The 27,386-nt window shown below is 51.6% G+C and overlaps 1 protein-coding gene across 1 annotated transcript in view; it reads left to right on the top strand.

Annotated features, from left to right (window-relative positions):
- Positions 1–27,386, top strand: part of Glut4EF (Glucose transporter 4 enhancer factor) — a 114,742-nt gene that overhangs the window by 56,360 nt on the left and 30,996 nt on the right. The window contains exons 3-5 of the mRNA XM_025305274.1: positions 17,383–17,582; positions 19,683–19,978; positions 24,559–24,627. Coding sequence (XP_025161059.1) covers positions 17,383–17,582; positions 19,683–19,978; positions 24,559–24,627 — 565 coding nt within the window. The remainder of the gene's footprint in view (positions 1–17,382; positions 17,583–19,682; positions 19,979–24,558; positions 24,628–27,386) is intronic.

Here is a 27,386-nt window from a genome sequence, read left to right as displayed (position 1 = left end):
GATCACTCTTTTCTCTCTCTCTCTCTCTCTCTCTCTCTCTCTCTTTCTCTTTCTCTCGGCCTATAGAAATGGCTTCTCAGTGACATACGCACAATCAGCCTTACAAAAGTCCCGAAAAGGTGAGGAGACAGCGTAGTTGACGAGAGAGAAAGAGAGAGAGAGAGAGAGAGAGAGAGAGAGAGAGAGAGAGAGAGAGAGAGAGAGAGAGAAAGCACAAAGAGGCCGTCGCACGCGCGACTTCTGCCCGCGCGATAAAAGAAATGAGACGCGGGCAAAAAAGATTTTTTTTCTACGGCTTGACGCGCGAAGCTCCGTTGCCGGACGCCTCCTGTGACGCCCCGAAGATACTCCAATAACTGCACACGACAAAGGTCAGTGTCATTACGCGGTACACCTCGCCGGTGTGCCTTTTTCTCTGTCGGGCTTCTTTCTCGCGTCGCGCAACGCCGATGGATATCACAAACTCGACCGATATTGGCCTACGTACACACGCGGACACAGCGCTTCACGTACACACCTCCCACGTGGCCGTCCTAAAGATGGGCCGCGGTCGATGCTAAAGATAAAAAGCTGAGCGAGTGTGCTGCATGAAGCGAGAACGAAGCAGCGTCCGTCCGTCCGTTCGCAAGTCGTTTGACCGTGAACGCACCCTCACCGGACACCTGTCTCGCTCACCTTTGTACCGCACGCATCCCTCCGATACACTTTGCACCTCGGTTGAATGTCAGCGAATAGCCGCCCCGTGAATATCGGCCGTGCCCTGACGGCGGAAAGCTCCGCCCGCGGCTCTCGAATATAACGCGCAGCGCCACGTAATTACGATCTGCTCCTCCTCGACACTCGAGCAAAAAATTGTTAGGGCCCATCCTCCTAGGGTGAAGCATAAGGCCCCGATAAGGCTGAAAGTAGGATGCTCTAAAAAGGGATTATTATCAGGGCCTCATTATTATCACATCAAGCCCCGAGAATGGATGCCTTTTAGGGATGCCTTAGATTTAATAAATAAGGTTTTGATAGGGAAAGCTGAGAAGGGCCTCAGAAGGATTTATTAGGGATGCCTTGGATTTTACGAAAGGTTTTTAGAAGGTTGTTTTAAAGATACTTAAGATGTACAAATTTTGTTATAAAAAATTGATAAGATGTGAAGTGTGTAATAAAATTGTCACAGTTTAGTATTGTTGTTTTAGCAGGTACGTTCTATCCGGTTTTTTTAAAGATCTTTTAATTATATTGCAATCAAAAATTTTATTAGTTTTATTAGTTGCTATATTCATTAGTCTCTTCCAAGGATTGTTTTTAATATCGCCTTCGTTTTGAAATGCAGCAAAGTTTAATAAAAACAATAGCAGGCTTTTCATGTGTAAAGAATATTATATTTTATTGTAAAGTATGCTATAATTTCAAAATAAAAAATTTTTGTGTACTAACAGGATTATGAAGAAATAAAGAAATTGCAGTCTAAATTTCTTGAAATAAAAAGAATAAATATTTTTACTCAAACAATAATAAAAATATTTCTTTATAAGGCCCTATTGATATTCATAAGACCCTCATAATATTTCCTTGTAAAGACCCGTTAAACCATTTGTTATTGTTGAACATCTTGCAGGGCCTTTATCTCTCTATCTCTACTAGCCTCCGATTAATGTTATAAAAAAATAATCAGGCTCTTACCAGGGCCCTATCAATTTTTCTACTCGGGTAATCGTCAGCCGCCGATTCTTTTGTCGTTTGTCAGTTTGATTTAATGAGCAGCTCGAAAAGTGTCACGTGTCGGGTGGTTCGAGCAGGACCGTCACGGCGGAGCAGACGCGCGCGCTGCTGCGCGATTTAACATTGCGACGCACTCGAAGAGTCTTCCGTACTCGCGAAGAAATGCAGGAGGATGGCGGCGCGTGCTCGCTTCGTCGCCCGAGCCGCGTGTTCCGGCGCGTTGAAATCGCGTCTATTTGCGGCGCGAAAGAGCGTAACTCGAGGGTCCCTCGATCGGGTGAAGGAACAGGCCTCTCGTTACTCTTGTATACGACGAGAGAGCGAGAGAGAGAGAGAGAGAGAGAGAGAAAGAGCGAGAGAGAGAGAGCGAGAGAGGGAGGGAGAAAGACAGAGAGACGAGTTCGCTAACCCCGCAGTCCTCGAGAACCTGCGATCCCTATCGCTCGAGACGAAATTTTTTTCGCCACCTCCCACCTCCTCCTCCTCCTCCTCCTCATCACCTCCTCGTCTCCGTGAAAAAGATAAAACGGCCGTAGCCCGGCCAGACGACGAATGACGGAGGCAATGACCCGCCGGGCCTTTTATACGAAGTCGAGCGACGAGCCCCCCGAGGATCCTCTCTTACAAAGGACGTCCGAGGAGATTCGTACGATCCGTCTGGCGCGCGGCGGCAGGTAGAGAGAGAGAGAGAGAGAGAGAGAGAGACGCTTTCGGCGGCGTTTTCGGCGGAGCGAGCGCGTGGCATACACCTGGCCCCGGCACGACCTGCCCCACGTGAAAGGAAAGGTCACCGCGCACCGGAGGAATCGAATCGCGATGCTATCGCTGACGAAAGCGTCAACAGCCGGCCGGCCGCCTTGCGAGACCTTGCGTCGCCTCCAAGGCGACGCAAGTTTCTTCATTCGAATCGGCTGGCCGCGAAGCGGCGGAGTCCTCCGGTCTTGCCGAATCGCGCTGACTGTCGACGTCTCGCGCGAGTGCGAGCTGGCCCTTCTCTCTTTTCGTAACGCGGCTTGCTGCTGGTTAGTCGCTTTATCCGGGGAAAGTCATCGCGTTTTCCGCGGGGGACGGACCCCCGCAGCCTGTGGAGGCCGAAGCGACGACTCGCGCTATTTCTCCGTCGCTGCCTTTCACACGCAACCGCGCGCGCGCGCACGCCACATGCCGCAACGCGAGTACTGCTACGCGTGCGGGCCCGCGATAATTGATGCCGGCGAATTGAGCAACCTGGCACTTTTTCTCGCCGCCGCCGCTGCCCCCTCTTCTCCCTCCCCCTCCCCCTCTCTCCCAACCGTGGCGTAATTCCGCGCACTCTGCGCGAAACGCGGACAATCGGCGTGTCTCGCAATTTTTGCGCGCCTTTCCCCTCCCCCGCGCTACTCCGGCTACTTTGTTTCTAACCGCTAGTCCGTGGCGAGAACAATCAGCTTTGACGGCAAATGGAAGCAAAGTAGCAGCCGGCTCATAATCATGCCGCCGCCGCTCGATGCCGTTGGCCGCCCGGCCGGCCGGCCGGCTGGCCGGCTGGCGCGCGCGTGGGCGGTGTGCCGATTTTACCCGCGCGCGTTTTCGCGGAGCGTACTTTTAGCCTCGCCCTGATAAAAAGTAAAGCACGAGGAGAGGAGGCGCAGGAACGACGCGGAGCGAAAACACGCGCGCGCGCGAGGAGAGAGCCGGCCGCGCGTGGGGCGGCGATGCACTCGCTCGCGCTTATTACTCACGCACGCACGCGGACGAGCGCGGAGGAAGAACGGGGGGGGGAGGGGAACGAGAGGTAGCCGCGGGCGAACGCCGCGAATAGTAACGGGATGTGGATAATCCGAAATATAACTTGCCGCCGGCAACCGAATCCCCGCGCCGCCACGTCAACGGGCGCAGTGAGTCAGTAGGTTAGCTTACGTAATTTCGGACGCGGCAGTCGTCGGTTCTCTCGCGCGCGCGAGAACGAGGCAGGCAGTCGACTCTCGCCTGGAATTAGGTCGATCAATACCGCGCGCGGCGTCTATATAGGTCAGGTGCACTACCACGCTCTCCGCGTATGCAGGAGAGAGAGAAAGAGAGAGAGAGAGAGAGAGAGAGAGAGCTGCTGCTGTCGCTCCCCCCTTCCGACACCTAGCAACTCGCCACCCCGCGCCCCGTCCGTCACCCTCGCCACCCTCGCCGGCTCTCGCGGGACAAAACCCGCCGCGCACTCCCTCGCTTTCAACTGGAAACTCGGTCATTCCCTACTTTCCTTCTCTCTCCCCCCGTGTCCCGCTCCGTTACTCGTCCCGGCCGTCCTCTCTCTCTCTCTCTCTCTCTCTCTCTCTCTCTCTCTCTCTCTCTCTCTCTCTCTGTCTGTCTCTGTCTCTGTCTCTGTCTCTGTCTGTCGCGCATTAACGGCGCGTTAACACGCGTTAATTCGCTCCGGTCAACGCGGCTCTTGATTCCGGCGTTGCTTCTTGCTGCTGGAGATCGACTCGGCCGGTCGTCGTCATCGCCGACGCCGCGACAGCGGTCGCGGGGAACGCGGAAGAGAAGGAGTTGAATAAAATCCCTTGAATGATAATGGAAAGAGCACACACACTGCGCGCGCGCGCTTGCAGCCGCTCGTCGTCTCGCCGACGATGAATAATGCCGTTTCCCTCGGCGAGGAGCTTCTCGCGATCGCGAGGCAGCCGAGCAGCCGCGAAGCAACAACCTCTCGTCGGACCGACGACGCTCGTCGTCGGCCGCCGTCGAAGAGCCGCGTGGAATCGGTGTTTCCGCGAGGAAAGAGCGCGTGACTCACGTAGATGCTCGCTCGACTGCCTACAGACTAGAATCTTCGGCGCCATCTTAGCGCCGCGCCGTCAGGCGTCACGACGGAGGTGTTAAGAAGAACCGGCTGACCGCGCGCGCGCGCGCGCGCGCGCGAGGCTGTCGGAGGAGAGGTGTCACCCGCTCGAACGGTACTCGGGAGTCCGCTAGTCCGCCGTCCGAAACTCGCCAGGTCCCCGCTGGCGGGCCCGTGGACTGACCTAGAGCAACGCTCCGTTCTCTCGGCCGTCGCTGCGGAAGGCTCGGATCGGCATCAGCGGATCATCCGCGCGCTGCGCCGTGCAACCTAGACACACACACTTGGCTCCGCCAAGGTCCCGTGCGACAAAATATGCCAACAGCAGCGCGATCTTGACCTACACACAGCGGCGGCGGCGGCGACGGCGACACACGTCGTCGCGAGCGGCCTCGCGAGCATTGTCTCGCGGCTCTCTCGCGCGAGGAAAACGCGGATCGCGCGAGCGGATGACGTAAACGCGCGTAGAGCTGAGGGGTGGGAGGGGGGAGCGTCCTCGTGAAAAAGAAGACGACTGTCGGGCGCGTGTCGGAGCCGGCAGGCCGGGTAGAGGCGTCGCGCATCAGCCAGCCGGTCGCTATCGTCATGCAACGACGCTCTTCATCGGGGTGACACGCGCCGGCCCATTCATAGCCGGAGCCGCCATCGCTTCGCTCGCCGTCGCGGACGCACTTCCGCCTGGGAAGAAATAATGCACGCATAATGCAAGCGCCTCGGGTTTGCGGATTCGCTGCCGAGAAGTCGGCTATCCCGCGCGGCTCCGCCGCCGCCGCCGCCAACGCCACCGCCTTCCGCGGCCTGCTGCGCGGGGCTGATGCGGTGGGGGCGGTTAAGGTGGCCAAACAAACTGTAGGTCGTGCCAGACCGGGGCCGCGGATCTAGGTCGATCGATACAGCTACGTACCTACCGGCGCGGAGTCGTTAAATGGGTCAGGTACACGGAGCCGCGCGCTTCGTTTTCATCCTGCTCCTGCGCCCCGATTCCACCCCTCCGCCCCGCCCCGGCCCTTTCTTCCTTCCTTCTTTCCTTCCTTCCTTCGCGAACCCACACCTCGTGTGTGTGTGTGTGTGTGTGTGTGTGTGTGTGTGTGTGTGTGTGTGTGTGTGTGTGTGTGTGTGTGTGTGTGTGTGTGTGTGTGTGTGTGTGTACAGCGGCTTAAACATCTCGCGGCGCGGTCGCGATATCGGGTCACTACTTGTTGAGGAGGAAGAAGAGCGAGTGGAGATGAAGAAGAGCCATTGAAGGAACATGAAGAGAAAAGACGAGCGGGGAGGGCGGACGGGAGAAAGAGAGATGAAAACGAAGGAGGTTCACCGCGACGAACCCTTTCGACTTTCTCCTCTCTCTTCCCTCTCTCTCTCTCTCTCTCTCTCTTTCTCTCTTTTTCTCTCTCTCTTTCTCTCTCTCTTCACACCCTGCTCGGTCAAGGGATAGCTTGCCGTATAACCAATGGTGAATCTAGGACAATGGAACGAGACCGGTACACGTGCACCAACACACGCCAACGCCGGCGTGTGCATAACCGTATGGAAGACCTTGTCGGGCAGGGAGAGGGGGGAGGGACTTTTCTTACGAGGGACCGCTGGCGGATAAAGCGATCTCTTGTTTGCCGCTCACCAAGCGTACTTAGGGACAAGGGAGCGATCTTTAAGATGTTTACAATAATAGAATCTTTTCGAGATCGCGACTGCGAAGTGTTCTCTCTCTCTCTCTCTCTCTCTCTCTCTCTCTCTCTCTCTCTCTCTCTCTCTCTTCAGTCTTCAGCGGCGATGACGTCGCGAGGGTGTCGACGGAAGACCGACGTCGTTCTCGCGCCCAGCCGAATTCCAGGCCGGACCGCGACGGTTCAAGACGACGTCGTGCGATATTCGTCGTCTGCCTGCGCCAAACTGTTTGTCGCCTCACGACGAGATAAATGAGATCAAATTAAAGTAAAATCAAATAAAAAAAAAAAGAAATAAAAGTTCTCGTTGAGGCTAGAAGCTCTCGCGCATCTTGCCGGGTCCCCGCTCGTCACTGCTCGCGCAAGACGAAAAGGGAGCCTCCTCGTGGAGGAAAGACGGCGAGGTCGGGCCGCGAGGAACATGCTGTCGCGCCCCAAATCCACTTGCGCGAGCGGGGCTGGGTCGCAGGATATAGGACACCCCGCGATTCTCCCTATTCCCTCGCGCGGGCGAAATGGATTTCTAGCACAAGGACGTCGGTGGGCGCGCGCAGGGCAGGGCAGGGCAGGGCCGAGTCCTTCGCGCGAGTCCCGCGCGCTGTTAAAACGGGGAATTGGGTCGCCGAGTGAGGTCGAGCAAGTTGAAATCAGGTTGGCCGGGTTGTCCTGCCGCGAAATCAGGCCGCTCGATACAGGCCAGCCGGCCGCCTCCCGCACTCCCTCGTATCCGACGGGACTGACCCCCGTTGCTACGACTCCGTAACCCGGATATCGACGGAAACTGGATCACCGTCGTGCTCGTCGCGCGCGTCGTGCTGCGTGCCCCCTCATCTTTATCGCTATTTCTCTCGCCGTCTACCTCCGGCCGCCGCGCCAATCGAAGGGGGCTGCGCGCCCTCGTCGGCCTTGCTCGATCTCAGAAAAATAGCGCCGCGCTGCTGCACTTTCCACGCCGAAGGCGCCCTTCTAGCGCACGCGAGGACGCTAAGGAGGGCGCGTTCTCTCGCCGTCGCGTGCTCGCGAGAGAAGCGCGCTCGAGCGCAGGTGGTAACGTAAGGCACCGTTCACACGAGGCGGCTGCTCGAGGAGGCGCGGCACAAAGAGCCGTTTCTCCGTTAGCCGCCGCCGCAAAAACCGATTCTCTCGATCTCTCTGATTAGCCGGGAAGACAACAACAATGCGAGATTCGGCTCGAGAGGAGCGATCTCGCTCCCTCTCCCTCCCTCCCTCCCTCTCTCCCTCTCTCTTTTACGTGGGTGTTATGCAACAGCGCCGTTCTCCGCGCTTATTGCCGACGATGTTAATATTTATGCTCCGCGGACGTTAATAATAATAATGTCGGCCTGCCGGTCGGACGCATTTCTCGGCTTCGATTCCCGGCCCGGCGCGCGAAGCCGCCCCGGTTGCGCGACGGAAATCCCCGGCCGAAGCGCGCGCCCCGCCACAGCTCTCTCTCTCTCTCTCTCTCTCTCGCTGCTCGGCTCTAGCTGCACACACGATCGAACACAGCGATGGAGAGTCGAGTCGCCGTGAGCCATTAATCTTTATGTGAACGATACTTAAGAGCACCGCCGCGCCGGCACATGCACGTACGCGTGCGCGCTCGCGCTCGCGCTCGCGCTCGCGAACTCCATCGGACCGTTGGATGGTAACCCAGTTTTGCGTGTGCTGAAACATTCAGCGACCCAGTTACCCCGCGGCGAGAGATACCGCACCGCGAATACGGATCAACAAGCTTCCCGACCTATATCACGCGTCCCGGATCCCCGCGAGCTGCGTTTCCGCGCGACGTGCTCTCTTCCGGAGGTCGTTCTCGCTCGCTTTCGCATCGAACGTCGCCGCTCGGGAAACTTTGCAGCGGACTCTTCTCTCAGCGAATTGGCCGTTCCTCGCGTCGCAAGCCCGCCGAACCGTGGCGCGGCTAACCATGAGAAAAAGCCGTCGCAAGCGCGTCGACAACGCTTGCGCTCGTCGTTCGCCGAACGCTCGTCGTTTTACTCGCCGCGCGCGTGAAGAGTAGAATCCCTCTGCAGTCGGAGTCCTGACTAGGGATGCAACGATTTCCCAAAGTACCGATAACGATATCATCGTCATTCAGAACCATCGATAACGAGAATATCGGTAATTTTGAAAAATATCGATATTTATATAAAAAAATGTATACATACGGTATGCGTGTAAAGGGTACACACGAAAAATTTAAACAGATCTTTTAAAAATTTTTATCTTCGTATAATTTATTGTCATATTCTTTGTTAGATAATATATAATAAATCGCAGTCGTTTGCCGGAGATCACCGCATGGACCAGGAGATCTATCGTGGTTCAACGATTGAGGTGAAAATGATAAAAATGAGCGAATTTACTAGACCAATTGTACAATCGACCAATTATATACATAATATATATCTCAGTGAATTCACTCACTTTTGTAATTTTCTTCTCGGTCGTAGAACCGTAATAGGCCCCCAGAACTGCAACTGAAAAATACGAAATGTCAGTAAAATTCATATCGATATATCGATTTTATCGGAGACAAGGAAATATCGATAAATATTCCATATTTGTCTCTCGATATATATGGATATTATCGATTTATCATTGCATCCCTAGTCCTGACTCGACTTGGTCGAGTCCTGCTGCTTTGTGATTGTCGTGTAGCTTCTGAAGCGATCGAACATGGCGGAGTGCCACCTGACAACGCTCGTTCCTCAGGATTTCTTGGATCGCAATTGCAATGTGAGATCCGAGTAGGTTAAGTCCGGGATAGATGGGCAAGGGAGATTGATGGTCAATTGCTACAGTTTTGTTAATATATGCTAGGTGTCGGCGCTGATCGGTCGGTTGCGAGTTGGATGTAGCACGAGTAGAGATGTGTCTCTTGCTGATGCACGAAAACACTGTTATCGTGAATAATAAATAAATGTTTTTTATGTTTCTATTAATCTCCAAAATGTGTTTCACACGTCGGAAAAGTATCTTGCGAATATTACGGTTTATTTTGTGTTGCGACATTAGAGACCTGGGCCTCAATTCTCGAAACTGTGTGAAAAATATCGTGTGCGATATTTCATCAATGGGGGCTACTTAATTGGCTAAGAATCGTGACGTATCTAGTGACAATATCTAGTGACATTCATGAAATATCGTATGCGACATTTTTCGAGAACACACGGGCTCTGGGCTTAGACGACTAAAGGCCATCACACACAAACGAACTTAAGCAGTAAGACGTAAGCAGTAAGCAAATCGACCGATCACAATCGAAATTTCGAAAGACGCCATTTTAAAACTTACTGCTTTACTGCTTACGTTCATTTGTGTGTGATGGCCTTAAAAGAACATCGTATTCGCGTACTTAACCTCAAAATTCGCCACCGAGACTACGTTTCACGCGGTCTACGCATCTCTCTACGCGAACTCTTTAAACGGGATAGATGGTTCGTCTTTACGAGGGTTAGATGGGCAGCCTACTCAGCTAGAAATAGCAAGCAATGGACATCGGATCGACGTTGTCTTTGTGACGCTTTAGCATTAAAAACTTCAGTATATTTTAAACAGCTTCTTGTTTTGTTTAAAGATGCCGAATAGATTTCTTTCTCTTTTCTCTCTTTAATGAACAACGTTTTCTTCCCGTAGGGCCTTTTTCTGTGTTGCCACTTTTCAACCCTCTCTCCAATGTTGCCCTTGGTTTCTACAAGAAACTTGCGGAAATGTTTTATTTAATTAATAATTAATAAAAGCTAGGATGTAAAATGCTGAAAAAGATACATAAAGATAAACAAATGTATACATTATTATAGACATGCCCAACTACTCCTTCGCATACGACCATCTAACCCGGACACCACCTGATCGTCTATCCTTCGCGGAATGTTTTTAATACTTCGCTATTATTGGCCCCCGTGAATATCCCGTGAATTTTTTTTTCACAAAAATTCTCCCGTACCTTAAACATTATTCTCTACTGAGTGCGTTAATATGTTCTTGATCATTTGTTGCAATAATACAGACGTGTTATTTCCAATTGAAAGAACCATGCCCATCTATCCCGGACTCTTAACCTACAGCGAGTAGACGCCGTCTTCGATGACTAAAAAATAAAGAATTGTGGAAAAAGTCGGCAACGTCGGGCCTCTCTTCGAGGTCGAAAGATCAGGAGATCGGCGGACGTGCGTTTGACGATCCAGCGGCCGATCGGCGGATCGACGGAAGGAAGGCGAGCGAGCGGCCGGCCGGCTGTCGCGGCGCGCGTAACGTCACGCGCTCGTCCTCCAACTGATCATCGTGTTGCGTAACGTTATGTCACGACGATAATAGCGTCTCTCTCTCTCTCTCTCGGCTGTGCAGGCGCGTGTACCACTTTACGATTTCCAGCAACGAGCTCGATTGACTTGTCAGAAGGTGCGCGATACGTATCGGGACGGCGCGGCGGCTGCATCAGATACGTGCGCTATACATCACCGAGTCGTTTCTGCTAATGACTTTATGGTCATCTCGCTTTTCAGGCTATATCTGATCGCGCAGATCGCGCGTCAATATTGACACATCCGCCGGGGCTGCCGGCGGCGATATATAACACTTCGTTCGGCAAGGGACAAGGCGCGCGCGCGTGTGTTTCCTCTCTCGGCTTTTCTACACAGCCAGCCCTGCTGCCTGTTGTCTCTCTTTCCCTCTTTCGCGAGGGAATAAATAATTATTCCCACGCGTTGCTGAAAGTCGTGCCAGTCGGAAGCCAGAGCGCCGGGCGATTAACTCGCGCGACCTCCGGCGGAAATTAAACGTCACCGACGGTGGCGGCGCTCTCCGCGCTTTCGGCAAAGCCGCCGCTCTCGCGATTGCCTGGCCGCGCGCGCGCGCGCGTTTGTCCCTGCTTTGCGTTTACTCCTCGCGCTCGCGATCGATCGATCGATCGATCGATCGCTCGACTCGCGGAAAATATTCGCCTGCTCGGCGGTGACTTTCGTCTCGGCGAAAAGTCACCGCCGAGAAGTGCAAGCCGCCGCGTGCGCGACTATTGTCGCACACCCGGGGAAGAATGGGACCGCTCGTGGAATGCACGTGGAATGCACGTTAGAGGCCTTCAAATCGATTTTCCATCTATTTTATTATCTGTCTAGAAAAAATTGCCAAACTTACTCTGTGCTTTCAGGCGTTCACCCAGATGTTACCCCTTAACTCGCGAGCGCGAGTATTAATACTCTCGACAGTGCAGCCGGAGAAAAAGGAGGGAGAAAGGTTCGGCCGAAGCTCCGATTCTCTCACGACCCAATTTCTTCTCACCGTCGCTCTCGGTCAGCCGGTAATTTGCACGCGATACTCCGCGAGAGGCACGCCGGGAGATTGGCCCCTCGTCCACCTTGAGCGCTGTCGGCCCGGCCGCGTGCAAATCCGCGTGTAAAAGCGCCTTAATGGCGGCTAAGAGGCGCGTCGCCTCCCCCTCCCCCTCGGTTTGCTTTCCTCCCGTCGTCGTTGTGAAACGCCGCGCTCTCGAGCATCTTCCGGTACCGAGCCTCCGCTGAAAGCTCCGCCGAAAGCGCGGACGGTCCTCCTCCCCCCTGGACGCGGTGTTTCATCGTCCATCTATGGACGACATGTGGAGCAAATCGATGAGATAAGCTCGCGTGGGAAAGCGGTACGGCGGCGATATTTATTCATCAGAATAGGCGCAGGCATTCTCGGCGAGACTCGCGGTGGACATAGTCGGTAGACATATCTTAAATACGAGGAAATGTAGCGATAAAAATCTAGACTTTTGGGCCAGAAAAAAATAACCTGGGGTCATGGACGAAGGGAGGCAGTAACTCTTGACGCGCGACTACGGTCACGTTGTTGTCGATAGAGCAGCGTTGTTTGCGAATGATTCGTCACCCAGGTTTCTCGGCTCGCGACGACTCGTTCGTTAGAGCTGCGTGCACTTCTATTCCTCTTCTATCGACAACAGGGTGACTATTGTGTGCGAGGACAGTGGGCGCAGTTAAAAAAAGAAAGAAACTCGAAAGTCGGGATTTTTATCGTTCAAACTAAGGCTCGTATTCTGAACTCTCTTTTGTCGTTAAAAGTGGCTTACAACACTCAAAAGAAGTAATTTTAAAGCAAGCAGAATCATCTAAATTTGAGAGGATTTTACTCTCATATAAATGTGACCTCAAAAGGATTCCTCCAAGATTGAAAGGAAAATATTATAAACACTTTTATTCTTAAAGTTAGAGGAATATTATATGTTATATGTATAATGCAAATCTTATTGATTTTAATTTAATAAATTTCCTCTTATACAGGTTATTTAATTTTTTTTCTTTTTTTTTTTTTTTTTTTTTTTTTAAAGAAAATTATTACATATTCTTACTGTACTTTATTCTTACTGGTTATACTAGTTAATTCGAAAAAATTATTATGTTTAGCGAAAAGTAATACATGTATAGATGTATTTCTGGCTGCAGTTTTACAATGAGTAGGCACGAATGAAATCAGATCATCATAACAAATAAATTTCCAATCAGTTTTATTACGGACCTCATAACTAACAAAGGTGTTCATCATAACCAATTGTATGAAACGTGGTCAAAAGAAAGAATACATTAGTCAACTTCTGGCAATAGATTACAATAAACTGTATTTGACCAAATAGGAGTAAATTATCTCTTCGTTATATGTTACATATTCCTCTTCATACGAGAGGCAAATTAATTGATACGAGAGGAAATCCTCTTGAATTAAGAGGAGAATAAGAATAAGAAGCAGTCGGAATAATATCTAATAAATTTTAGGAGGAGGAGAAACAGCTCACTTTAATCGCTTTATCGAAAGAGGAATTCTTTATCTGAGAAAGGCTTCGCCTAGAATATGAGACTATGGGAAAAGTCACTTTACAAATGGAATACTTTCTTTTGGGTGCTGTGAAAAATTGTCATCGGCTCGGCCGACGCGCACGCGCACTCGGCGTCGCCGCGATTATCGCACGTGTCACCATGAATTTGAGCGTTGCATAATACGATGACGATGTGTGTTCCTAGAGAACGGAATGGTGGGCGTGCACACGCCGCTTTACATGCTAATTTTCAATGTCAGTCTCCGCCGGCTGGGAGAACGCGTCGCCGCGCGCGCGCGTGTATGTGTGTGTGTGTGTGTATGTGTCGCGTATTTTCCTCTGCGCCTCTGGAAACGTCGACAAGAGACTACGGCATGGTGCGTTCCGCTCTTCAGCGGCTGCTCTCGCTCGATCCTCGCGGCTTTCCAACGCGGCTAATCCGCGGCAGGCACGTCGGCCGCTTTTCGAGATTTCGCGATCGTATCGACCTTCCGCTTGCGAAGCGGCAGTTTGGCCGGCGCAGGAATCGTTGGATGGACATCCGTCTCGCGCGGCCGCGCCGTCGCCGACGGAACGCTCGAGTGAGCCGTAAACAAGATTTTCCGGCGCGTTGCTTCTCGCTTTCCAGCGGACGCTCGGTCTCGCGCTCTCGCCCTTCGCGAGAGAGCCGCGCCTCCGGCGGTGCTTCTTCTAATTAGCACCGCCGCTGCCGATTATCTTCTTCACGTCGCGAACCGGCGCGATCTTTCAATCCGCTGAAACTCTCACACACACACACACACACACACACACACACACACACACACATACATGCACGCACGTGCAGCGCGCGCGCGCGCGCGGGGCTAACGGTACAGCTTGCTTGAAAAGTAAACGGTCCCGCGACCAACCGTTTCCTTTCGCAGCGAGCAGGCCGATCTACGAGCGCGCGTTCTAATGAAACTGCGGAATCGGTGCGGCCGCTTCCGCGGTAATCACAAGTCGATCATAATCTCGCAATTAACGGCCAACGGTCGCGCGTGCGTGTACACCGCCGCGCCGGCGGCGCGACTAGAAAAGCGTGAAGGAAGCGAGAAAGCCGGGGAAATGGAAACGCGGGGGCAGCTGGAATGTTCCCAGGTCAGAGGCGGCCTTATCGACGCAATCGATCCCGACGATTCCTGCCATCTTGACCGATCCGCTTGGCTAAAAAAGAAAAAAAACAAAAACGCCGGAGACTACAGAAATTTCGCCGGCCGGGCCTCGCCGGAGCGAGTTTGCGAGATGAAAGCAGCCGCGGATTCCGCTTCTTCATCCTGTTCCCCTTTTGCTTCCTCAAATCGGCCGGTGGACATGAACGAGCGAGAGCAAGAGGCCCTCGCGCGCCGAGCGCGAACCGAGTCCAAGGAGCTCTCGCTCCTTCCTTCTCGCTCCAAGTGGCGCGACACATATGACGGCTGGCACACGCGCGAAAAACGGGACGGCGCGCGCGGAGCGAGCGAGCGAGCGAGCGAGCGCTCGGGGAGGTGTTGCTTTCGAAATACCAGCTGGTACGTGCGTCATTCTCTCTCTACGCCGGCCGGCGCGCGCTGCATGTGTATATGTATGTGTGTGTGTGTGTGTGTGTATTTCACTTTCGACTCTCGATGTACCGCTCGCGCGCGCGCTCGAGCGGCTTAGCGGCGGCCTTGGCTTGCGCCGTCTTCGCGCCCTCTCTCTGACGTTTCACACTTTTTGTCCTTCATACGCGATAGAGGCTCGAGAGGGCTTGCCCACCTTCTCCGAGAGCCCGCTACTTCTAGCCGCGCTCGATCTTATCTCGAAAGCTACACCGCGCTGACAGAGGGAGAGAGGGGGGACTAGGCAATGCCGAGCTGGCACCTCACGCCTCCGCGCGTCGTCCTCGCTGGTCTCGGATGAGCCGAGAGGACACGTGACCGGTGGAAATCGACGAAAATTAGTTGGAGTGTGCGAACAGAGGCGAGAGAGAGAGAGAGAGAGAGAGAGAGAGAGTCGTTCTCCGTTGGAGGAACAGTTACTCCCGGAAGAAAGAACAGGGAAGGGCGGAGGGGAAGAGGCAGAAATACGAGTTCGCCTTGTCGTTGTTGCGCGGTCTTCTGGAAGGACTTCTGCTCTTTTTTTCCCCTCGACGTCTGACGCTACTGTTAGTTCCTAATTAATACGCGCTTGCGTTATTAATAATGCATACGAGCAGCTGGTTCGCCCGCGAGCGTGCGCACGTTTACGCCGTATTAAAAATGATAACCACTCGAACGTGGCATTTTTTTATTTATCGTATGCGCGATTAACATACTCTCGTGGCCGCAGCGGCCTTCGGCTTTTCGACGTGCACGCAGAGAGAGAGAGAGAGAGAGAGAGAGAGAGAGACAGGATGTCACTTGGCCGTTCTCGTGCGAGTCCTCCACGTGGTGTCTGCTCGTATTCGCGGACAAGAGCGGACAAGGGCTGTTGCCGAAAGTCGGGCAAAAAATTGTTAGGGTCATCCTCATGAAGCCCCGATAAGGCTGAAAGTAGGATGTCCCTAGAAATCCCTTAAAGAGGAATTATTATTAGAGCCTCATTATTACCACATCAGGCCTCGAGATGGATCTTTTAGGGATACCTTAGATTTAATAAATAAGGCTTTGGTAGGAAAAGCTGAGAAGGACCTTAGAAGGATTTTTAGGGATGTCTTAGATTTTATGAAATAACGCTTTAATATGGATGTGGGCCTTAGAAGGATCTTAATAAAAGACCTGAAGCGTGTAATAAAATTGTCGTAGTTTAGTGTTATTTTAGTAGGTACGCTCTATCTGGTCCTTTTAAAGATTTTCTTAATTATACTGCAATTAAAAATAAATTTTATTAGTTTTATTAGTTGTTATATTCATTAGTCTCTTCCGAGGATTTTTCTAATATCGCTTTCGTTTTGAAATGCAGCAAATTTTAATAAAAACAGTAGCAGGATTTTTATGCGTAAAGAATGCTATATTTTATTGTAAAGAATGCTATATTTTTTAAATAAAAAATTCTTGTATACTAACAAGATTGTAAAGAAATAAAGAAATTACAGTCTAAATTTCTTTATTTCTTTACAATCCTTTACAAAAAGAAGGAATATTTTTACTCAAGCAATAATAAATATATTTCCTTATAAGGCCCTATTAGAGTATTCCCTTATAAGGACCCCCGTTAAATTTTGTTTTTGTTACACATCTTGCAGGGTCCTTGTCTCTCTATTTCTACTAGGACCCGAGTAATGTTGGAGAAAAATAATCAGGCCCTTTCCAGAGCCCTATTAATTTTTCTACTCGGCTAGTCGGGCAAAAGCCGCTCGCTCTTCAAATACGCGCGCTGATACGTCACACGCGGATATACACGCGCGTTCGCCGGGCACATACTTGCCGCCGATTTACTGCGCGTGCGCGTGTTTCACTCGGTCGGAAAGACCGTTGGTCTAGCTGGAGAAAGCACTTGCGATTGCGAGAGAGACACGGGCGAGCGAGCGAGCGAAAGAACGAAAGAACGACGCCGATCCGCGGCACGCTGGACGTACGCGCGCGCGCGTGTGTGTGTGTGTGTGTGTGTGCAGTATTAACGCGGAAATCTATAGTCCTTCCTGGAAAAGCGACTACGCCGGTTATAGCTTGCCCAGCTCGCGGATATATTACCCACCCGGCGAACGCGGTCGCCGCGGCTTCGCCGGAGTGAAACTCGGCGAGACGCGATGTATCATTTCGCGCGGTTTCAAGAAAACGTAATTCCAGAAACGCGCCGGTTACTTCGACGCCGATTATCCCCCCGTGTCGTGTTACTCGAGGGAAAGAGAGAAGGAAACTCCGGGGCTCTCGGAGGAGAATTACTCCCGGGTTTCCCGACGCTTTCGCATCGCGTGCACTCGCTGTCGTAGAGCGTTTTCGCGAGAGCTACCGTTACGCCGGCGCTCGAGGCGCTGCCATCTTGATCGGCGGATCGGCGAGTGGTTACTGGTGGGTCTCTGAAAAATGCCTCCTCGCCACCTGGCCACCTTGTTCGCAGGCAGGAAGACAACCAGGTCGTCGGGAAACGACCTCCGCGTGTCTAAAGTCGCCGGTTCTTCGCAGCGATCGCAGCGCGACAAGAATTGCACATGGCCGACATGGCCGCGTCTCTCTTTTAAATTCTAGGCGTTGGCGAGGTAAGAGTCGAGCGTCTAGAAGAGCTTGCTCAAAGACGCGCCATGGAAAAAAAATCACCCTCGCGACTGTGAGCAAGGCGAACGTGCGTCGTTCGATCGTTGGGAGCTTCGCAGCTTGCAGATTTAGCCGCCGGCGAGCTATTGCTCGCGGGCTTTAGTCGCGCGACGACGTGCTCTTCATCATGGCGTGCTTGACTATAGAACGACGCAATGTGTGTTTCAGATCCAGGAAGCGGCGACCGAGCACGTACAATGATTCCGAGCGGGCGAGCAGCGGCTGGAGCGAGAGGGTGATGTACAGACGCCTCCGCGACACTGATTTTATGGACGACTGCACTGCCGCCCTGGTCCTTATGTCGCTCTCGGGCTCGCCTCAGAGTCCTGAGAACCTGCCACCTCACTGCCACCAATTGTACGACTACGGTTAGTATCTATCGCGCGGCAACCGGGCGTCTCGCGTTTCTAATTGACGCTAGGCGGAAGTGGAGAGGAAGCACATCTTGCTATTTACGCTCTCTTCAGAAGTTCGTCGTCCCGACGAGCGGCCCGTAGAAACGGGCCGTTGGCCGTCGGTGCTTGTAGTGTCAACACCGTTGTTGACCGTCATCGCGACGATATCGCATGCGCCGCATCGCGCAGCGCACTCACGTGTCAAATATGTAGCCAACTGCGTGTGACAAATTAAATTCACGGTCGATGGAGAGCCGGTGACACGAGGGCTCCGGATGTACCCGAGGATGTACCGCGAGTTGTTTAGTTGCGGCCCCGGTGATTCAAGCTGGAGCTGGCGATCACTGTCGAGCCGAGTGAATCCGCTCGCCGTCTAAAACGAGAGAGAGAGAGAGAGAGAGGGAGAGAGATCGTATCAGGTGTCTTGTACCAGGTTAGAGTTAACTTTTAGGGTAGACGATGAGCGGATGCTTTGTTTACGTAACGATTTAAATCATTTCAATCGAAATCTTGTCCAACCTTTCTCTTTCCGGCAATGAGTGGATTCCACGGTGGAGAGAAAGATTTATCTTCGGCAGCCAGCCATTCGTACAAAACCGACCGATTTTCAGCCACTTCGAGGTTCGTCTCGCACTCGATCGTCTGTTAGATGTATAAACGAATAATCCAAATTTTTCAGCTAAATTCAAGGTTTGTTTTAAAAGAAAGTAAAATTTCTGCCAATCAAAGTATTCGCCGTTGTTTTCTATAACTTTGAGTCAACTTCCCTGCCAGCTGATGAATTCCATGTCGGAAAAATGTCGTCTCTTTTTTGTTGTGTCTTTGGACACGATAAAGTCGTCAAGCCATTTTCGGATCTCATCCACTGATTTGAAGCGCGTATCGGACGAAGCACGTTGCCTCGACCGGAACAAGTGCTTGCTAATCGGTAGGAGCGATGTCTGGTGAATACGTCAACAGGTGCTTCAAGACGTCCCAGCCAAGACTCATGTTATGATGTCTTTTGTCGTAGAAGCAATGTGTGGCCTAGCCGTTACGCAACAATTCCGCAGGACGTTCTCCTTTGCCACTGTACGGGCGTTTTCGTTCTAATTTTGGTCTCAAACGGACCAATTGGTGTTGGTAGCGGTCCGCAGTGATTGTTTCATTCGGTTTTAACAGCTCATGATAAATCACGCCCTTCATATCTCACCAAATGCAGAGCAGAACACTTCTTTCCGAAGTGTCTTGGCTTTGCGACTGATGTTGGTAGCTCGCCGGGATTTATCCATGACGTTCTGCGTTTCGGATTGTCAGTGTAGAGTATCCGCTTCTCATCGCCCGTAACAATTTTCCACAAGAAAGACTTTCCACGCTGCTTATTGAGAAGAGAAAGACACACTGCCCACTCGTTGAGTTTTGTCGGCTTCGGTGAGTTCATGAGGAATCCACTTTCCTTCTGTCTGAATCTTCCCCATCTCGTGCAGGCATCTGGAGATAGTTTGTTGCGTTACTCTTAACTGCTCTGCAAGCTCTTTTCGCGTTCGTGCTGAATTCTCAGCGAGCAGTTGCTCCAGATATCATTGTTGCCGCATTCCCGAGGGCCTCCAGGATGTTCTTCGTCGCTCAGACTGAAATCGCAGAGCTTTTAAACCATCATTTTAAACCAAAATGCACGCACATCGTACGATACAACATTTTCGTCGAGAAAGGAAAACAAATCGATTCGCATGCTCCTGCAGCATTTTGTCCTTCTTGGAATTCGTAAAGAATGCAATGTCGGCAATGATACGCACCTTATCATGTTACCCAATGTTACGCCTTACTTTTGACTGTATTGAACTGAATAATTCTTGAGGTTATGTTGAGCCTTCCGCTTACTACTAAATGTAATGTTCAGTAGCCACATGTCGACACTGCGTAACCGTAAAAGAGCGGGAAAATATGCTTATTTGAAACTTAATAATTTCCTAGCCGCTTGAACAAGTTTGGATTATTCATTTGTACACCTAATAAACCGAGCCAGGCTCGAAGAAGATTTCGCGCTCGATGATGGCGGAGTGCCAGGTCTGATCGAGCTGTGATCGCCGGCAGGTTCATGGGGAAGCAGCATGGTCGCCGGTTCGCCGGGGGTCGGCGGCATGTCAAACAGCAGCAGCAGCAGCGGCGCTTCCTGGCGGAGCGGCACCCCCAGCCCGCCCCTCTTCGAGGAGGGCGTCCCGTCGAGGAACTCCCCGTGCCCGGCGACGGCGCATCCGTCGCACAATCAAGCGCACTACGCGTACAACGCGTCCGGCACACCGGGCAGCACCCCCGGCGGCACCCCGATCATCACCCTGGACGAGGGGATCGTGCCCGATTACATCGAGGAGCAGCACCCACGTAAGAAGGTGAGTGAACCTTTAACCGGGCCGCTCGCTGGGCCGTTCGTTCACCTCGGACCACGCGGACAATTCGCCGACGCTCGTCATCGTCGTGTGCCGGCGCGACGATTTCGCGATGGCGACGAGCGACCAGCCATCGATAGCGTCGGCCGCCGCTAATTGCTTGTGGAACGCTGGAACGTCTCGAGTGTCGCGCTCGGAAATTCGGACCGGCCGTTTCTTTCCCTTTTTCTCCCTCCGCCTCCTGCCTCTCTCTCTCTCGCTCGCTCGCTCGCTCGCTCTCCACCTCCTCGTCTCGAGCGATCCATCCGTCTCTTTCGCCGACGGCCAATTAACACGTCCGACAGACCGTCGTACGTACACTGGACATGCACGCACACACGCGCGAAGGACACAAATGGCCTTGTCGTCGCGTATCTCAGCGGGCGAGCGTGTCCACGTTGCGCGCGCGATATATGCGGTAACATCGGCGATTTCCGCGTCCTTATCAAACGCCCCACCGCCGTGACCTTTGAGAAACTAGTTTTCAGAGTCGCGTGTTCGCACCACTTTCAGAGCGCGCGCGCGCGCGCGCCGCTGCCCCCCGTGCGGGAGGGGGGGAGGGGGGATCTTTGAAAGTCTTCATTGACCTTAATCTCCGTGAATAAATGTACACTCTTGCATCTCGACGCGTTCGTCCGCTTGCGTGCTCGCTCGCGCGCGCGCGCGCCCAATTCAGCTTGCCAAGTCTCTACACGAAGACAAATGATTTTTATAAAAGTCCGCTCGAGAGCGCGTTAGCCATTGTCGCTCGCCCCGAGAATCCACACACCGTCGGCATTCCGACGCTGCGTTAATCCAAGTCGAGTGTCGCGATTTCAGGAATGCAACCTTGCTGCGTCGGCCACGAGAGAAAGAAACGGAGAGAGAGAGAGAGAGAGAGAGAGAGAGAGCTGCAAGTATATTCTGACACGCGGTGGCGAGTGATTTTATTGGCAGGATTTTTGCATCTTCGCGCCAGTGACGTAAAGTGTGACGGCACTTTTCAGGCTTACGTATGTCGGAATTACACGTCCGGCTGACCTTCGAGGATAGAATACAAGTTCGCCGTGATAAAAATCGAGTGGCCTTCGAGACGCGGCGAGCGAGCGTGTGTGTGTGTGTGTGTGTGTGTGTGTGTCTCCGAGATTAATTCTTTCCGCGTCCGCGCGCGCGCGCGTGCGTGTGGTAGTGGTAGTTTAATTAACGTCGACGAATACGATAAGTCCGTTGCGTAAGATATCGGCGTGGGGTGGCGTGTGTGCGCTGCGCTGAACCTTGCACGTTGCACGCGCTCTCTCGCTCGTATCGTTCGGTCCGGATTAGATCGGAGTCGCTTCCTGGCTGTCTGTCGTTGCCGCCGCGGGGACTCGCTGTGTTGGATCCCGTCCATTGTTAGACTATTCAAACACCTACGTCCTCTTATACAATGGCCGATGTAATTTTAGCGGGCCCTCTCGCTCTTTCCGACACGGCAGGAAGAGAGAGAGAGAGGGGGGGGGGGCGGTGGAGAAAAGCGGCGTCGAGTCTCTTTGCGCCAATTGCCGCGTTATCGCGGACAAACATAGATATCGCGCCCTCTCCGCGCCCCCCGCCGACAATGACAATGAAATCGTGCGGATTCCGCGTTCGCGCGAGAATGCGCGACATGTCGCTCGCTTCGCGAGCTCTCGCGAGGATCTTCCGCGCGTCGACATTGGGAAAATGTCGAGCCGTTGTCGCCACGCCACTTTCCAAGCTCGCCGATGCGGATCTATAGATCGCGCGCTGCCGATCGGCGACGCGCGTGACGCTTTCGTGATAACGGTGTACTAATTTTCTCTTTTCGCGCGGACGAGCGAGCCAGCAGTGAAAACGCGCAGTCGCTTTCGGTCGTTTCGTAACGCGCGCCGGCGCGGCCGATTTCCATATAATGTAGCGCAAGCGAGCGGCCAGGAAGAGAGCGGGACGCGTCACGTGTTAACGCAACGTCTTCGGGATCGTAACGCGCGTTCGGGTAACAGCAATTTCCGTATTAGCGGAGCGCGGATATGCATGTAACACTTTCTTGCTCCTCCCTGCGATTTCGCGCAGCGGCCGAAGATGAGAGAGAGGGATGCGACGGGCGTGTGGACCGGTGATATTTCTCGCGAAATTCGGCAAACGCTTCTTTCTCCGAGTAACGCCCGGCGGAAGTCTCATCCTCGCCAGGATGATTCATTTGGAAAACGTCCCGAGCGAAAAATTGTTAGGGCCATCCTCATGAAGCGTAAGGCCCCTCGTGATAAAGATAGAACTGAAAGTAGGATGCTCTGTTAAGGGAGGCCTCGTTATTACCACGTCAGGCCCCGAGATGGATCTTTTAGGGGGTATCTTGGATTTTATGAAATATAAGGCTTAGGATAAGGAAACCTGATGAGAGCCTTAGAAGGGATTTATTAGGTATGTCTTAAATTTAATAAATAAGGCTTTGATAAGAAAAGCTGAGAGGGAACTTGGAAGAATTTTTTAGGGATGCCTTATATTTAATAAATAAGGGCCTTAGAAGGATTTTTTAAGGATGCTTTAGATCTAATAAATAAGACTATGATGATAGGGAAAGCTGAAAAGAGCCTTAGAGGGATTTTTTAGGGATGTCTTAAATTTAATAAATAAGGCTTTGATAGGGAAAGCTAAGAAGGGCTTTAGAAGGATCTTTTAAAGATGCTTTAGATATGCAAAATCAAGTTTTATTATAGAAAATTAATGAGATTCGAAGCGTGTAATAAAATTGTCATAGTATTATTTTAGCAGGTATCTATTTAGCAGGCTTTATCTGGTTCTTTTAAAGATTTTTTAATCATACCGCAATTACAAACAAATTTTATTAGTTTTGTTAGTTGCTATATTCATTCTCTTTCAGACATATTCATTTCTCTGTAGTCTCTTTCAAGGATTTTTCTAGTATTGCCTTCGTTTTGAAGTGCAGCAAACCTTAATAAAAACAATAGCAGGATTTTTATGTACAAAGAATGCTACATTTTATTGTGTTGTAAAGTATGCTATATTTTTAAAGTAAAAAATTCTTGTTGCTAATAAGGTTATAAAAAAAATAAAGAAATTACAGTTTAAATTTCTTAATGTAATGAAAAGAAGGAATATTTTTACTCAAGCGATAATAAAAATATTTCTTTATAAGGCCTTATTAATATTGCCTTATAAGGATCCGTTGAACCATTTGTTACACATCTTGTAGGATCCTTGTTTTTCTATCTCTAGTAGTAGTAGAGCCCGATTAATGTTAGGGAAAAATAATCAGGCCCTTACCAGAGCCCTATTAATTTTTCTACTCCGGGTGCTGGAGGCACATTGTCTCGTGTCGATTCGACGGATCGACCTTTCCTAGACGTTGCGTTGCCCGTTCGCGATCCGATCAGTGAGTGCCGGAGGGAACATCGGTATTTCGACGGTGAGCAAACCCGGAAATCCGACGTGTCGTCGTGCCAACGAAGAAAAAACCCCGGTGTTTCGGTGTTCCGTTGACTGTAAAAGAACACGGGAATCCCATATATGTATGTCGGTATGAGCGCAGCGCATCGACCGACATCGCACCGAGTCGTCGTCACCAGAGAACATTGTCGATTATAAGCAAGCACCGAAACTCGATATATTGATGCAACAAGCGAAAACAGCTGTGTGTCCCAAACATTCGCGAGAGGACATTTGAAATGCGATCTGGCAACATGTCGGGAAATTATTGCCCCGATATCCTGCCGATCGTAAGCAAACGATCCGCGTCGTAAGGAGGAGAGAGAGAGAGAGAGAAAGAGAGAGTTTCACTGCATGCAAATTCTGTTTGGGTTAAGAAAAGCGTTTGCAGTCGCTCCGCAGACAATAATAACTCTGCTTCTCATCCAATATTCAATAGTAACAATGAAATAGTCAATCGCGCGTCGGTTTGATTTTCTCGATTTGCAAGATAAAAAAATATACATCGGGATGAAATTTCACCCACGAACGTGACTGTCTTCGATGACAGCTTTCAAGGCTCAATTCCCCCGCCTTTGTAATTTTGCAAGACATTATAAGCCGGTCGCCTCGAGCGCTCCGGAGGATCCAGCGTGCCTTTTTCGCGCGCTCGTTTCTCCGCGCGGAGAGTAGGTGCGTGATAAAATTCGCTCCGGAATAGAGCGTGTCGCTCCTATGCATCGCGCTGGCAATGAGAACGCCGCGCGACGTCCCTGACCGGTCAGAGGTGCAGGCGAGGAAGCCGCGGCGGCGGCGGCGGCGGCGGCGGTGCACGGAGATGACATAAGCCGCCGCCGCCGCCGTGGTCGAGCCAAGGATGTAAACACGCGCAGCGATTTTTCGATATTTCGTAAGACGGCCAACAAACCGGACCTTGAGGTATTATCGCCCGGCGCTAATCTTAGGTACGCGGCCGCGCGCTCGCGCTGCTCGGCGCGCCGGCCGGCCGGCCGACCGGCCGGCCGGCCGACCGGCCGGCCGACCGATCGCGCACGGGAAATCGCGCGGTGTTCTCGAAATAGCCGCTAAAAAGGCGGCCGGCCTATGCGGCAGTCGTACTAACGCGCGACGTCTTTTTCCAGATCCGAGCGAAAGTCAGGCAGCAGGAGCCGATCGAGAACGGGCCGAGCGGTGCTTGGGACAGCGAGCAGGTGAGTGACGCGTCTCGATCGACTTGCTTGCCGGAGCCCCGGTAGGGATGCCGATTTTTATTTTCAAACAGATCGATTTAACGATCGATTCGAATCACGAAGGAAAAAGTCGATCTTTAAAAAATCGCTTTGTAAAGAATCGATTTCAGAAAATCGATTCGAGTCGGTGCATGCATGTAGAGTGAACCATTCATTATAGAGTATACTATCTGTCAGATTTCTACACTCTAAAGTAGACCTCGTGTAATTCGTATAAAGTTTGATATGAATTAAAGAACTTAAACAGATGGTAACTCTTTTGGTTGTGTTGTGTGTGGCCACAACAAGATAGAAAAAGATCTCTAAGTCTCTATGCTAAGGTTTTAATTAGTTTGATTAACCCCTTGGGTACATTTGACGTCTGAGACACGTCATTCACTTTTTTTCCCTAGGAGCGGATGACGTGTTTAAGACGTCAAACCAAAAATTAAACTCTTGGGTACATTTGACGTCTGAGAGACGTCATTCACTTGTTTTCCCTAGGAGCGGATGACGTGTCTAAAACGATATTTGAGGTTAGGCACAATTCTGTTCATTTCATTGTAGCTTGTATCAGTCATAATAGAAGAGGCAATTACAGTATTTCGGTGAACATTATTTGCGATACACTGCCCCATTATGTCAAAAACAAGGAATATATTTTATGATAGTGATAGCGAAAGTGACTTTGAGAAATCTGAAGAAGAATTGTTTAGTGATCCTGAAATTGACAATTACAATGAAATACAAAGCGAAGGTGATGAAGACGATATTGAAATAGAAAATGATGACAATTTTAATATAATATCAAGGTTTCGAAGACGCACAAGACGTCTATCGAGCAGTGATAGTGAATCTTCTCGTGAACCAGAAAATGATGACAATTGTAATATAAAACCGTTCCACATGCAAATATTTTCTCAAATAAATCCGTACCCAAGGGGTTAAACATCAGTCAAGGGTTTTTAAATGTTATTAAATAAGAAATCACGTTTACTATTATATGCATATGCATATGTATATAATATATACTATTATATGGAGTGGCTGTGATTGGCTCGCGAGTTCCGTTCCGCTGAAAATTTTCACCCATCGGACATCGGCCTAAAGGCCCACGTAACGTGCATCGTGCAGCCATTAAGTGAGTTCAAGTATTACAACTAAAAAGAATTAAAAAAGAAAACTATATTACTAGTAGAAACTGAAAAAATCGTGTTGGCGATTCTCAGAATTTACAGATCGATCCTTGAATCGATTCGGTTCCAGAAAATCGATTTGAAATCGATCTTTTAGGCTCCGATTAATCGACCATCGATTAAATCGATTTAAAATCGGCATCCCTAGCCGATAGTCCCGCCGAGTCCCTAGGCCTGCTCCGAGATCGGTGTCAGTCGGAAACTTTGCTTGCAGTCGCGAGCAAGTTGGGTGGATATGCCTCGAACCGACTTGGACACGTGCCGCGATTGATCAGCTGATTATGCTCGGACGTCGCAGCGGTGTGCTACTTCTGCCTGCAGACTGTTTCCAGCGATTATCAATTTTGCGATATTAGAGGAATGGACTTTTTATTATTTATCATTTTGACAATTGATCAACGAGGACAGTTGATCATCAACTGAAAGCAAAGTGAAACCCCGACACCGATTTCGCGGCAGGCCTCTTGTTGTCGCGCTTCATCCCCTCCGTTCGCTGCGCGAGGAAGCGACGTTTAGCGTCGCCGACTTCCGGCGCTCCCACGTCGATCCCTTTCGCCTTGCCTGCCAGCGTAGACCCCGGCTCGTTTATCACCGCTCCCGAGGAGGCCGTTGGGAAACATCCTGCGATACCGCAGGTACTCGTTTCTTATGACTCCCGTAATACCAGATCGTAGCATCGGGAAGAGACAGCTGTCGGTATTTGTCCTCCTCTCCTCGCGGAGGGGACTCGAGTCGATGCATCGTGAGAGATCGCGAGGAAATTTCGATCAGACCGCGGAGGGAGCCCAGCCCTCTCGACCAATCTCGACTCCGGTTCCTCCGCGGCAGCGGACAAGCGGAGAAGCTTCGTTATCGAGAGCGCGCGCTGCCGTTCCGGCGAGTACATAAACGCGCGACCCGAGCCTCTACCGCTATCGCTACCACTATTACTACTACTACTACTATTACTACTACTACCACCACCACCACCACCAACACCACCACCACCACCATCACCACTACCACCTCCACCACCACCTCCGGCCGCACCACCGCCTCTGCCTCCGCCATCAACGCACCACCACCACCACCACCACCACCGCCGTCGCCGCCGCCGCCGCCGCCAACATCGCCATCTCACTCCTCTTGGATCAATATTATTCGTAACCCAGTTTACCCGAAGGTTCCTACTTTCACCGGCGCAGCGGTCGAGCGGCGGTGCGTTTCAAGTCATTCATCTCGATTCAATCGGAGCCAATAATGTCGTCGCTGATGGCCGCGTGTTCCAGCCGCGATCCTGCTCGCAGATCCTGCCGCGTAATAATTCTCGCGCTTCGACTTTCACTAGACGCACGCACGCACACACACGCGTGAACGGTGCTGGGTGTGCGTACGTGTGCCTAGAGCGAGCGACCCCGTGGAGCGCACGTCCTGCTTTTGCGAGGACGCGGCCTCTTTCTTTCGGGTGTCCTCGGACATTGCTCACATCCGTTCTAGCTCGCGTCGGCTCGCGGCTCGAAAAATCGGCGCGGCGAGGCGAGGCGAGGCAAGGCGAGGCGAGGCGCG

Source organism: Harpegnathos saltator, unplaced genomic scaffold (genome assembly GCF_003227715.2).
Source record: "Harpegnathos saltator strain DR-91 unplaced genomic scaffold, Hsal_v8.6 scaffold688, whole genome shotgun sequence".
Classification (NCBI taxonomy): Eukaryota; Metazoa; Arthropoda; class Insecta; order Hymenoptera; family Formicidae; genus Harpegnathos; species Harpegnathos saltator.
The sequence above is the reverse complement of the archived record's forward strand: the minus strand, read 5'-3'. Positions and strand labels throughout refer to the sequence as shown.